The 13989-nt window shown below is 46.8% G+C and overlaps 1 protein-coding gene across 1 annotated transcript; it reads left to right on the top strand.

Moving 5' to 3' along the window:
* Positions 1–2831: 2831 nt before the first annotated feature.
* Positions 2832–4280, top strand: LOC126543427 (bile salt-activated lipase-like). Its single transcript, XM_072286840.1, has 3 exons — positions 2832–3094; positions 3510–4155; positions 4197–4280. Exons 1-3 carry the CDS (start codon positions 2832–2834, stop codon positions 4278–4280), a joined length of 993 nt encoding a protein of 330 aa, XP_072142941.1.
* Positions 4281–13989: the final 9709 nt, after the last annotated feature.

Genomic DNA, 13989 nt, shown 5'->3' with positions numbered 1-13989 from the left:
AAAATACCCGCCCCCTCACAAACAACTAAATAGAGAAGACGCCGTAGCATGGCGGCAGCTACAAACGGGAACATTCCCGTGCCTAAACATGCTAAGCAAGATCTACCCCACGCAGTACGAGAGCAAGTGCCCATGGTGTGGAGACATACCAACCCTATACCATACCACATGGGCTTGCCAGAAAATAGATGGGCTAGCCATAATAAAAAACCCGAGTGCGGAACAGTGGGAGAGGATGCTATCCAGCGACATCCTGAAAGTCCAACAAGGACTAGTAAGGCGTGCACGCAGGGCAGCTACCCTCAGCGGAGCCCTGGACTAGGGGAACCGACCCTGGAGAGAAGATGGAAGACTCCATCTGAAGCCGCAAAAATCACTGCAAAATAGAGAAAATAAACGTTTTTCATCATCATCATCATCAAAAATAAATATATAAATAAACAAATGTTCGATTCTCATAAGTGGGTGTACGCCATTAAATAATGAATCATCATCATCATTATTATCATCATGTCATCGTCGTTGCTTTTATTAAATGTATACAATCCGGAGAGTTATCACAGGAATGCAAAGCTTTGTACACGGTTGCGGGCATTTGGGGTTAGTCGGATGGGCTGACGCAGCAAACCAGTTCACCGTTCGAGGAACTTTCAGTCTTACGATTTTCCTTTAAGTTTATTATTTATTTCAATTGGCTAAAAATTATTCATCATTTATTTATGTAGGGCTCATGACGAAATTTTTCATCCTCGATTTTTTTTTTACCCAAAGTTTATCTTAGAAGGTTTAAATAACACCATATTTGACAAGTTGTAAGATGCGTGGTGATCCCTGTGCGAATTTCTTGCTTGAGTACGGGCAGTTAGATTTCACGGAAAAAAAGACGAAAGAGAGGAAGGCAATCCCCCGTAGTGGGTATGCGCCTTCGTGGAAGGATATATCATCCTATCCTTTCAGCAGGGAGGTTTGGACACAAAAACAAGGTTCGTCGACCGGCACAGCATGGAAGTGATGCCAGTGGCCACCGGCAAGGAACCACCGAATCCTACCACAGAGCCTTCGGCGTAAGAACAAAGCACCTGTGCTCGTATTCACAAAGCTATTTGTTCTACAGAGTAGCTCTTAAAAACAGGTACCACGGCCCGGTCGTTTTAACAAACATATTATTAGCCAAGGTGGTCGTGCCAGTGACGAGCAGGTCTCAGAAAACGAAAGCTCTTTGATTTTGGGTGCCTGCACTTTTGCATTGTGCTTGTTCACCAGACTGTGAGCTTCGAATACGCTGTAAATGCATAAAACGAGAGAAACAGGGCGAAATCATTGTCAGTTCCATTCTCATCGTGCATTCGTGACAATGGTAAAGACCATAGTAGTTGCCATGAATGCAATCTCCGATCGAAGACCCGTTTAGGAGAGGTTACAAAGTGTTGCTAGATAACACATAACCGCATGCACTCTTTCAAGTTTCAAGCACATGCATGCGCTGTCTTTGCATATGCATTAGCAACACACTCCCCGTTCGCGCCTATAGCTCACTATAGACCGCCTGTGCTGAAGCTAGTGCTCTGCTAGGTAGAAAAACTTAATGTGAAGTGTGCAAAGCGTCGAAACATCTCCGTCTTTGCCACTAATTGTTGTTAACATTTTAAGAATTTAAGGAGCCGCCAATCCTCAATAAAAGCTCTCCTTTACCAACAACCTAGCTACGCTCACCTGAGCTGCATTCGGTATACTGAAACCAAGAATCATGAGTCACGGTATACAGCACCTCAGCAAACGTATTACCTTATTTGTTGCACTGTCTTGAAGCTCTGGTGTTTTTAACCGATCAGTTGGTTGCAGAAACCAAGACAGCTTCTATACCTCCCTTTGCCGTGCGCCAGCCCCCCAAGAGTCAATCGATAAAATGATATCATTACTCTCGCGTCACCCTGCTCTTCTGTATCCTAAGTCTCTCGTGACAGAATTCTTCGTAATTAACACAACGCGTAACTAAACATGGAAAATGAAAGTACTCGCCATAGTGATGTAGTGGCTTTGGCGTTGCACTGTTAAGCCTGATGGCGCGCGATCGAATCCCAGCCGCAGTGGCCGCATTTCTATGGGGGCGAAATGCCAGAACGCCCGTGCACCGTGCATACGGGTGCATGTTAAAGAACCCCAGATAGTCAAAATTAATCCAAAGTCACCTACTATGGCATGCCTCATAATCGTATTGTGGTTATGGCACGTAATACGCCAGAATTTAAGAAATTGAAAGTGCATAACTTCAAATAGCTGTAGATTGGGCTCAAGCGTATTGCAGTTTACAATGATACCGGAGCACCGGAGGCACGAATAATAACCTGCTGCGCTTGCTTTCCATCCCTGAGTGTTCGAAAAAAAAACAGACATGTTTATTCAAGCATATAAGTATGCATAGGGATGGCGTCTTTTAGCAGCGACCGATCTGCGAGGGACCTCAACAATTCCTCCATTGATTTTTTTGTTAACATACGCTGTATGAATCAAGGCTTGAAGTGGCGTTCGCAGACAACGATTCGTTCATCTAGGGGCTTTCTGTCATTTTGGTAGTCCCCTATATCATGATACTTTCTAAAGCCACACAAGAACCATGCAATCAGCATCACCCCCGCTCTCTAAAGAGAGGGAGAGAGAGAACAGCGGGGTCTAGGTTAAAGGTTGTCAAGGGCGGAGAGCTCTGAAGTAACAGGAAGACGCGAATTGCACTGCGAACATCTTTGAATCACTGCATTCATAGTTTGAACGTAGCTCCGAAGGTCTAAATGATCTGATCCTGGCACGCGATCAGCGCGACAGCCTTGGGCACCATGATCGCCCTGGGATTCATCAGCGCGGTGCTGGGCCTGGTCTTGGTGTTGCTGGTCCTTCGCAAACAGACGCCCTCCAAGTTCCACGCGAGCACTACGCAGGCCACGGCGCCACCATCGCTGAAGCCAGATCCTGCCACCGGCTGCCTGACACCTGTTGAACAAGCCGTCCTATTCACCCAGAACGGTGTCATCTATGGCCGAAGCTCGGACATCGGTGAAAATAAGTCTGTGCGGACCTTCATGGGTATCCCCTACGCAACGTATGTCGGTCGTTTTCTCAGGTATGTAATGATGGCCTCGCGAGCTCACCGGTTTCTTCGGCGAGGTCACATGCTTGAAGCAAATATTTTTAATCGAATTAAAACAATTTGCTATTTTGATCGAACCTTTAATTTCTTCAGCATTGTATTGGATGCCTAAACTTTGTGCTACCAACCTCACAACCGAGTGCCTTTTTCTTGGCCTCGGTGTTTCGAGAACATGTACGGGCTTCCGTGCCATTCGACACGAACTAACTCTTTCGGTCCCCAAAGCGCAGTTAGCTTTCTTCCCCTCCCACACCTTCTCTTCTCCTTGCACCACAACTTTGTCTTGTTGCAATCAGTCAGTCTACCAACCAATAATTCAACCAACCAATCAAGAAATACTGTATTCTGACCTTCCTTTCTTTCTTAGGGCTGCCCCACAGGGCCGCTTCGACCACGGCTCCCTGGTCGCCTTTTCCCGCACTCCGCACTGCGTCCGACCGGAACATTCACCGGCCGACTGCCTCAGCCTAAATGTATGGGCTCCGCCGGCCTGCATTCCCGCGGAGGACGTCAAGAACAAGACGGTCATAGTGGCGCTCACAGAAAACTGGTTCCGCACGACGCTCTTACCGCTATCGCCCTCCTGGGCCGAGATGGCCGCCAGCGAGGACGTCGTCGTCTTCGTGCCCAACTATCGACGCGGAATTATGGGCTTCCTGAATACTGGTAACCAGGGCGTTCCTGGAAACGCGGGCCTCTTCGACCTGATCACGGCACTCCGGTGGATAAAGCGGAACGCACCGGACTTCGGCGGTGAACCGGACTCGATGGTCGCCTTGGGACAGGGCTCCGGAGCTGCCATGCTTTCTCTCGCGCTCAGCGGTCTTGGCCGAGGTTTCTTTAAGCGGGCTATCTTTCTAGACATGTCGCCGTTCTCGCTGATTCCCCGAAATGACCGACACGTCGGCGAGAGCATCGCGCTACGGCTCTGTCGCCTGATGGGGTGCCACGAGCAGACCGGCGTCAATGCGTCACTGTACCTGCAACGGTCGTACACGGATGAGACCCTCCTGGCATACGCTGAGGCTATGGACGAACTATGGTTCGTGCCCAGCTTCGACCAGGAGTCGTTGACCTTCCCTCCCGAGAAGCTCGTCGGAGGCCTCGAAGGCTTGGATCTTCTGTGCGGCGTGGATAGCCACGCGGGAAAACTTCTGTTCCACCGCTACCTGTTGCCGCGTCTTCAGCGAGCGGGTGGCCACGTCAAAGAAGACGAGACGCGCTTCCTCGCCAACCTTCTCACCTTCTTCCTGAAGGAGGCGGCAAAGGAGTTCGAAGACACGCTGCCACGACTGGTCAGCGAGATAAAAACGTACTACGGCAGCGCAATCACGGACAAGCCGTACGATACTCTGGAGAAATTCTTCACGGACTTGGTGTTCCGCTGCCCGATGATGACACTAGCGGATGCAGCTGCGTCGACAGGAGAAAACCGTTCTGTTTTCCACTTCGTGGGGACGACGAATGACACGCAAGGGTTCGTCCTCACCGCCTCGCAGATAGCAGACTTCGCAAAGTCAGGGTGAGCCTATTATTTCCTTGTTTTTTAAATTTATTATTCTGTCATATTGTGTACATGCGATTAAACGGCGGGCTAGAACAATAAACAGGAAATATACGTTAAGTAATTGATGTTATTGCATAGAGATTTCCTTGACTCCAGTGCGCGATAACGCTGTTTCGGCACACGCCCAGTCGACTAAGTGTGCTACTAATACGAAAGCATTATAATATGTCCCATGAGGCAGAAAAGCCGGCGTTGGAGGCAGCGAGTGGTACCAAACATAATCATCATCAGTGACGTCATCGGCGCCTTGCATGACGTCAGTAGAAATACAGAATTAAAGTTGTATCAAGATAGAATAAGATAACTTAAGGTGAAGTAAAGTGAATTAGGGTGAAGTGAATGAAGGCGAATAAAAGTAGTTTAAGGTGGATTAGAGTGAATTAAGGTTGGTACGAAATAGAGCAGGGTGGATTAAAGTGGATTGAAATAGATTAAGGTTGGCACAACTTAGGATTAGAGTGAATTAAGGTTGGTACGAAATAGAGCAGGGTGGATTAAAGTGGATTGAAATAGATTAAGGTTGGCACAACTTAGAGCAAGGTGGGTTAAGGTAGACTTGTGAAGGACACGTGACAATGCATGCCGCCACGTATCATGCTCATAACCAATAATTAGAAAAGCCATAATGCTTTCGCATTCAAATCGTGTAAAAATACTTAAGTGGCAGCCAATTTTTGCTGTATGTAGTAACTAATGGACAGGAAATAAGAAAGGCAAGACGCGACAGGCCTTGGCCCAGCTGGGCGGGCTTCCGACCTTGAACATCAGCTTCACCTACCTTTCTGCCGCTTTCTATGCCTGCACGAAAGAAACCTGTGTCTGCTGTTGTGAACATGCCTCTGTATTACGCGCAAACGTAGGCTTCTGAATAAAAAAGGGGGGATACGGAAGATGCACGGCCTTTTAACTAACGTAGGAAAAGGTCTAGATACGATAACACATATAGGTTACGGCAAACTATTGCTAAGTGCCGTCGCATTTGACCAGCATCTCCGCACGTGGTTGTCTATGTAGTGAAACTTCTGCATTCTTAGTGTTCTCAATGCACCCTCGAATGATATAATAAATAAGACTGGAATAATTTTGCACCAAAATGAAAATTATCTGTGCACAATTACTAAATCTTACTGAAGTATGCAGAAGTTATATTTCTACAGCTGTACTGAGTTTGGATGTGTGAAGTTTATGAAGCAGGGCAAACAGTTAAGAAAATTAGATGTCGACTTGTCAACTTATCAATGCTCGGTTACTTGCCATTCCGTTTGTACTAACGTAACAAGTCTAGCTGAATACTGCAGTTTCACGCTCACAAGACCACCTCCCCCGTTCTGCATGTAACAAAGGAAGTTATTTTAAACTTCCTTGCAAATGATCTGAGCCCACAATTGCAACCTACACATCACCAACAACAACAAAAAAAAGGTTTTAAAATTTACGCATATACCGTATTTACTCGACTCTAAGCACCCTCTTTTTTCAACGATCGCGATGGCCAAAGTGAGGGGGGGTGCTTAGATTCGAAAAATCTAGAATTCCCCCCCCCCTCCCTCTTTGCGCTGCGACATCACGAAGAGATGGGTGCGAGAAATAATAATTTATTTTGCAAGCATTCAAAAGAAAAATTGGTGCAGACAGTGAACCCACCGCTTGTGTAGGATGCTCAGTCAATATCACTGCCACTCGAGTTCGTCGCACCGCTTGAACAGCTGCTCTCGGTATCCCACAGCAGGTCGTCTTCCGTTCCGTCGAAGTTGTTTGTGATCGCGCACTTCTTAAATGATTTGACCACAACGTCCACTTGGACCCTCTTCCACGCGTCCGAAATCCACTTTGCGATGGTTGATGGGGACGCTTTCTGTAGCTTTCCCGTCGGCGTCTTCTTCCGGTCAGGGTTTCGCACCCACTCTTCGTACTTCTGTCGGAGATTGGTTTTGAAGGGCTTGTTGACAGAAACGTCGAGGGGTTGCAGCTCTGGCGTCATGCCACCCGGAATCACAACCACGTCGCTATTGATGTTCCGAAGTTTAGTCTTTACCTCCGGGGTCAGACGGCCTCGAAACGCGTACAACAGAAGCATCGACCGCGTGCCTGCAGGTCCGCCGAACAATGATTCCAGAGTGAGCAAGCGCGTTTGGCGGCCTTGGCTACGCGTTCTTCCTAACAAATAGGGGGGTGCTTAGATTGCATGCAAACTTTTTTCCTAACTTTTTCGCGAAAATAGAGGGGGGGGGGGGGGGGGTACTTAGAATCGCGAAAATACGGTAAGTACAAGAACTTTCACCTGTATACAAGAACAGCCTCGCATAATCATCGGCACAAAGGCATGCACCAGAAACTTCCATCACCGTTAAACTACTGGTATCCACTATAGCGCAGAGCGGCTTCACCGCATTATGGGTCTTACTGCCATGAAGCCGCATAACAAGGCAAAATTTGAACATTATCGGCGCGCCGACACTGTTTCAGAGAATTCTCGATTTTTTGGAGCGTGTAGTGCGCGCGTGAGCTCGGTGATTTCTTAAGTACGCGTTTTGGCACAATTGTTTTGGGTTTTTCAGACCGATAGACCGCATAATACCCGACCGTGACTCTGTTTTTACCGCTTTAGGAAAGCACCGAGCTTGCCCGGCGGGCACTCGTGGGTTCCCTACACGAAAGGTTCCCTTCACACTGTGCATCTACCTGATGGCGTTCCTGCCGATACCCAGAGAGAACGCTGCAAGGTGGGCCGCCAGGTGTACGACTACTACTGGGCCGTCTATGGCACGGGACACAACGTCACGTGGCCCAAAACGAACTCGGGCCGAAGACGAGCGTGATCAAACCAAAACATCGTTTTGTTTGCGACCAGTGAATTGTATACACGTCCATCTTGATGCAATTGTGCACTATTTCATAAAATTGAGCAGGCTGTTTCAATGTGCACAACGACGGCCATGATATCAAACAAGTTACTGATGATGGGTAAATTAAGATGCTCCTAACGGTAACGATTTTTGACAGTTGTAATAAAGGTTTGTGTTATTCTTTGATCGTCTTAAAGACGCACCGACATATTTTCGTCTCATTTTTTGCGTTACATGTAGGTCCGAGACGCCTAACGCTAAGAAAAAAATACTGACATGACTCAGAACGCTCTAAATAATCTAATGTAATGGCTTTTCGGCAGAAGCTTTCGGTTTCGTTTCGACTATCATGACATCATGATGAAGAAGGTGGTCACGTGGGGGCAGGGCAGCTCGATGTTTTGACACTCGCTCACGCTGGCTCGGTCACCTGCAATGCTGCAAGATCGGCTCTCACAACAATTAGCAGCGTAGCAGGCGACCGAGCAAGCCGAAGTGTTGCAATGCATTGCATTGTATTGCAAAGCGTTGCATTACAAAACGTTGCAATGTGCTGCTGCGGCGTGACCACCTGCTGCGTCATGATGTCACGACATAGTAACCGCCTCGGAAACAAAAACGTAACTGAATTAATAAACGCTATTATTGTAGGGTGCTCTAAAATAGATCACATCCATGTCATGTCATGTGAGGATCAACGGCGAATATCTCAGCAACCCTCGGTTTGCAGATGACATTGCCCTGTCCAGCTGCACTAGGGACGGGTTGCAACAAATGATTGAGGACCTTGTACAAGAGAGAGTGCAACAGTAAGGTTGAAGATTAATATGCAGAAGACAAAAATAATGATCAATAGCCTGGCAAGGGAACCAGAGTTCAAGATCGCCAGTCAGCCTCTAGAGTCTGTGAATGAGTACGTTTACCTAGGTCTATTACTCACAATGGACCCTGATAACGAGAGGCAAATTTACAGAAGAATAAAAATCGGTTTAAGTGCATACGGCAGACATTGTCATCTCCTGACTGGAAGCTTACCATTATCATTAAAAATAAAGGTGTACAATCAGTGCATTCTACCGGTGCTAACATATTTGGCACAAACATGGAGACTGGCAAAGAAGCTCGAGAACAAGTTAAGGATCGCGCAAAGAGCGATGGAACGAAGAATGATAGGCGTAACGATAAGAGCCAGGAGGAGAGCGGTGTGGGTCTCAGAGCAAATGGGGATAGCCGATGTTTTAAATGACATTAAGAGAAAAAAGATTGAGCTGGGCAAGCACTGTAATGCGTAGGTTAGATAACCGGTGGACCATTAGGGTTACGGAATGGGTGCCAAGAGAAGGGAAGCGCTGTCAAGGACGACAGAAGACTAGGTGGGGTGATGAAATGAGGAAATTCGCAGGCGAAAGTTGGAACAGGGCGTCCTGCAGCTTAATTCAAGGTTGGTCCGCGTAGGAGAATTATGACCGTCCATGGCATTCGTTGTTTATTGTCAACAAGACGACGTTCTCCGAATGTGCTCCTCACATGCGCACTGCATCTCTACAACGCACACTGTAAGTCGTCATTCGACACCACGCGGACTTTTCTCAGCACTCAGCAATAAAGCCCAACGGTTGCCTCCCGGACGCGTAGGGAAGTAGACCCCCATGCAGCCCATGCAGCACGTGGTCAATATTGCTAGGCCCTTCTAAACCTCGGCGGCGTCTCCAGCCAGCCATGGACTCGGGAGCCGGCACCACAACCCCGCGTTCCGCAGTCTCATTCAACGTTTGTCTGTGTTGACCTTTTATGGCCATCGGCGGAATGCCAACTCAGTGCGCACAATACCGCCTTCTGCGAATCCGCACCGCGCCCCCCTGGCGCGCGCCGTGACTCGTTACCCGACACCACGCGGGCCTTCTGACCCCTCATAAAACACAAACGATTGCCCCTCGGACGGGGAGGAAAGTGGACCACCTCTCTATGCACTAAGCATGTGGGCGACTCGCTACATTTAGGAAGTACACAAACAATCGATGCGGCCTTACAGAAATGATAGGTAAAAAAAAATAGTGATTCGCCATGCCGGCCCTGCAAAACTGGATGTACAACAAAACTGTTGCAAAACCACCACTACAAATGCTGAGCATCTGTACGCTCTTTAAATGCTTAATTTATGGTTGCAATGCTTGTTTTGAGGTTGTTCTTTATTGAAACGACGCTGTTTTGTACGTTGTATACGTTATTCCAGTGAATGTATGCACTGTTCGCTTCACTTTGCTTAGTGCGTGTAGCCTCTGCACTACTAGGGGGATGAGCCATTGCATTTCTGCTTGCTTAGGGAAGTGTGAGCCATTGCTGATAATGATAATTTCTGCTCGTGGAAGGACACGAGAAATGCCGACCATCGAGAGGCTAGCAGCTTCACTGTAAAAAAAGATGTCATAAGCTATGCATATTTCTTTCGATGCGTAGATTGGCAAGAATTTTTAAAAAATGTTGCGCAAGTCGGTTTCTTAATGTTAGCTTCGCCGCGGTACATTTTTGTTACGCGGTGAAGCATACGCAAACTTTTGCAGTGAAGCATAAGAGTGGAAGAGGGCTAGTGTCATGGGTCATAACATTTTCTTTAATTATACACCTGCTGTCTCCTGTCTTAATACGAGCACCGATACGCCTAATAAATATACCGGCAGGCCTTCGAATATATTTCGGACGCGGCTGTGGCGATTTGAGCTTTCGTTTCGCCCACCATGGGTGCTCCGTATAAGACACCGTAACAGCGCCTAGTATGCGTTCCTTAATTATACATGCGCGCACGCGCCTTCTCCGTTTACAGTACGACCACGGGAACACCTAATTAGTACACTTAGATTTTGCTCACCCAAACGGCTTTGAGTACCCAAAGCGAACTCAACGCACCCAAAACATCACGCCCTACTTGCGTTCTTTTGCATACCTTTACGCACGCTTTTGTAGATCCGAAGGTTGGCATTCCCAAACTTCGTGCGCGCAAAATCTGAAGCTCCCTATTAACTGAAAAAGAAAGACGTACACTGACCAAGTAAAACGAAAGCAAAATAACAAAAACAATACGTTTCGACGTTTGTCATGTTTCATCCCCACCAGGCGGACTTCCGTCTAGCTCTCGATTACTCTCTAATAGCTTGATTACAATGAAGGCACCAAATAAAACAACGGACATTGTTTTATTTCCGTTGTCCGTTGTTTTATTTGGCACCTTAGTTGTAATCATGTATAACCAACTCGCCCACCAGCACTTGCTCTACTAGCTGTACTGGCAGCCATTAAAAGCTGTTTGTAATGTTGTTGCATTAAGTAGTTTGTTTGGGAGGCGACAAGTGCCGCCCTATCTGCAAGAAAGTAATAATTTCCTCATGAAGTACACGTTCACGTGGTTCATGTTTTCTGAAGCGTTAAATTATGTCTGCACTAATAGCTAGGTACTCTCTTAGTTTGCTGCCCAACTGCTTTGACCATAAAAAAGCCGTTTTTTTTAAAGCGACGCTTTCTATGTCTCACTTAATCGTACGTGAGCGCCGAAAACGCACTGTAGGAAAGCCAACTTACACAAGTGCGTACACACTACAGTTTAACTTCACAGTACCACGCCAGCGTCGACTGGCCGGCCGGTCAGTGCCTGATAACAGAACAAAGCGACAAGCTCAGCAAGAGTAGCGAATGCACGCAAAGCTCACCGGAAACGCGAGTTGCGTCTGTTAGGCATGACACCCTCCTATCGCGATTAACTGAGCTTCCCTGCTTATCGGAGACAGCAAGTGCGCGTGAACACGGGCTCGTCTTAGGATCTGGAAAATACATTCTTAAACAAACAATCAAATCGCATATGCGTAGCATCGGGTCACTCAGCATTTCTTGGGTTCATTGCATGGTCGTTGGCTTTGTACTTTGATTCAGTTTGCATTGAGGGGAAGTTTCGCGTTCAACCATCTTTCTTTAAGAAAGGAGCTTTGACTTTTTTAGCAAATCTTACTTTTATGAAGCAAAACGACACTTTCCATCAAATAAACGCGCCTCTTTAGAAGCTCGAGTGGCCACACATCACTTTTGATATGCTTTACCGCAATATCTTATGTATGCTTCACCTCAGTACAGTTTGTATGCTTCATCGCATAACATCACCGTATTTGGGTGAAGCTAACTTCAGAAAACCAAGTTATGCAAAGTTATCTTCACCCTTGCGCGTGGATCTATCAATATTCATATGGCCTAGAAGGTGCGTATGTTGTTCCCATGCATGGATCTCTTCAATTATGCTACTACCATAACAGGGCGTTTGGCTTGGCACATGTGGTATATAAGGGATATAACTGCAATAGTGTCATGCAGCACTTTACTGTGTATGTCTTTTCGGCCTCGATTGTGCTCGTAAGCTTCCGTCGCTACCTTCGATTCCTAACTCTTATACAAGGTGTCACAACTATCATACACAAAGATTTTTTTTAAAAATAGGCGAGTGCCACGTAGATAGAGAACGAAGGTAATGTTTGCCATCGCTTGGAGGTACTCAGATCATTTTTTACATAATTAGTCAGCTTCTCATATTAGCTAATCAGCTAATCATAATCTAAGCTCATAATCATAATCATAATCAGCTAAGCATAATCAGCTTCTCAAATATTATAATTAGATGAAAAGTGTAAATGAGGAAATTGCAGAGCAACATGAAAAACTCCCGATGCATCTTTCTGTTGCTCAATACGTGCTACATCAAAGTTTTTCAGAGCGTGAAAGGAGCCCGCGAAAATACGCAGAACTGCCGCGTAACTGTCCATTCGATGCACTTTGCATGTATTCGCGGGCTTCTTTGACGCTAGGAAAAAACACATTTATGTAGCACGTATTGAGCAACAGAAAGCTGTATCGGGAGTTTTTCAGGTTGCTCTAAAATTTTCTCATTGGCACTTCTCATCTAATTATATTTGAGAAGTTAATTAATGAAGACTACGCAATTAGGCGGGATGCAACAAATAATATCAGTATCTCCAAGCAACGGCAAACAACATTACCTTGGTTCTGTCCATCTACGTGGCATTCGCATATTTTTCAATCTTGGTGCATGAAAGCTGGTACAACCTGTATATGTGCAAGAGAAGCAGAAGCACAGCTACAGATTTCCAAGCCTACTCCAAGAGCGACGAGGTGATGAGCAGTAGTTGAACAAGGAATGTAACTTGAGCAACATTCCTTGTTCAACTACTCATCACTTCATGCCTTCATCTTCCTGTGAACTTTGTTCTTGTAAGAGTGACGAGGCTCATAGCGTGTCTAAATGACAAGTTAAGCCACTTATCCATAGTCATGCTTATGGTGATATCACGCTTGGTCATGTTCATCAAGAAAGGTCACCGGAAGATTCAAGTTTTAAGGCACTTGCTCTACAAACACCTGCACGTTTATCTACATTAGTGAGTGCAAAGACATATTTCAGCTGAACATCCTCCTTTCCACCTTAAAGGGAAGCTGAAAGGTTTTCCAGAAAAAATGAGTGAACATCTGTACATAATGGTTTTCAACCCTCCGAATTTGAATATCGTATCGAAATTGAGTGAAAGAAAGCGCAAATATATTTTATTTCGACGAAAAGTGCAGCAGCGGACACGCCCAGCTCGCGCGTCTCGTTTCCGCCTGTGATTGGTCGGGCGCCTCGTGACGTCAACTCTAGTAACCGACCGCTGCCGCTACACATGAAGCGCGGTGCCAGATAGTTTGGTGCTGTTTTTCTGAGACGGTAATGGAAAATTTAGGGACTGCGTTTTTCTGAGGAGTTCGGCGTTACTCCCTACATGTACGAGCCGATTGCGAAGAGCCGGCCTCTCGAAGAAGCAAACGATGCTGGTGCGAACAGTGCTTTCGACGCGAACGAAAGCAAAGTCTTAGTATCTCCTCGTGTTGGAAATGCTCTTTGGTGAGTATGTTTTTTGCAAAGCGATCTAGTGATCTCGCCGATCTTTCGCCGATCTGGTGAGCTCGTTTCCGGTCAAACAACTGTAGTGTCATGTTCCTGCATACCTCCTCGTGGAACGTAAGCGGGGATGCGATCGTCGGCATTCGTGCGCTGTGCAAAGCTGTCGGCAATCTACAAAGACGGTTTAAACGCGTGAAAAGCTTCCCGGTTCATGCAGTACGTGTAGTGACCTTCATCTGTTGACTACCACTTTGACTACCACTCACGTTCATTACCGCTCACGTTGACTACCACGCACGTTGACTACCACTCTACATACACGCAGACGCACCAACAAAGGAATGCAAGGTCGATCGAAGCAGATTACGATGGCACGCACTCAGAAACAAGCGCGGTCAGGCAGGGTCGCGGACGCTGCGAAGGAACGAAACACTAGAGTTGACGTCACAACACCGCGGTTTTCGGTCTCCGCTCGCATCGTCAGCGTCAGCAGCAGGGCGCG

The sequence above is a fragment of the Dermacentor andersoni genome, chromosome 3 (assembly GCF_023375885.2).
Source record: "Dermacentor andersoni chromosome 3, qqDerAnde1_hic_scaffold, whole genome shotgun sequence".
In the NCBI taxonomy this organism is placed as follows: domain Eukaryota; kingdom Metazoa; phylum Arthropoda; class Arachnida; order Ixodida; family Ixodidae; genus Dermacentor; species Dermacentor andersoni.
Note: the sequence above shows the minus strand (reverse complement) of the source record. Positions and strands in the feature narration are given on the sequence as shown.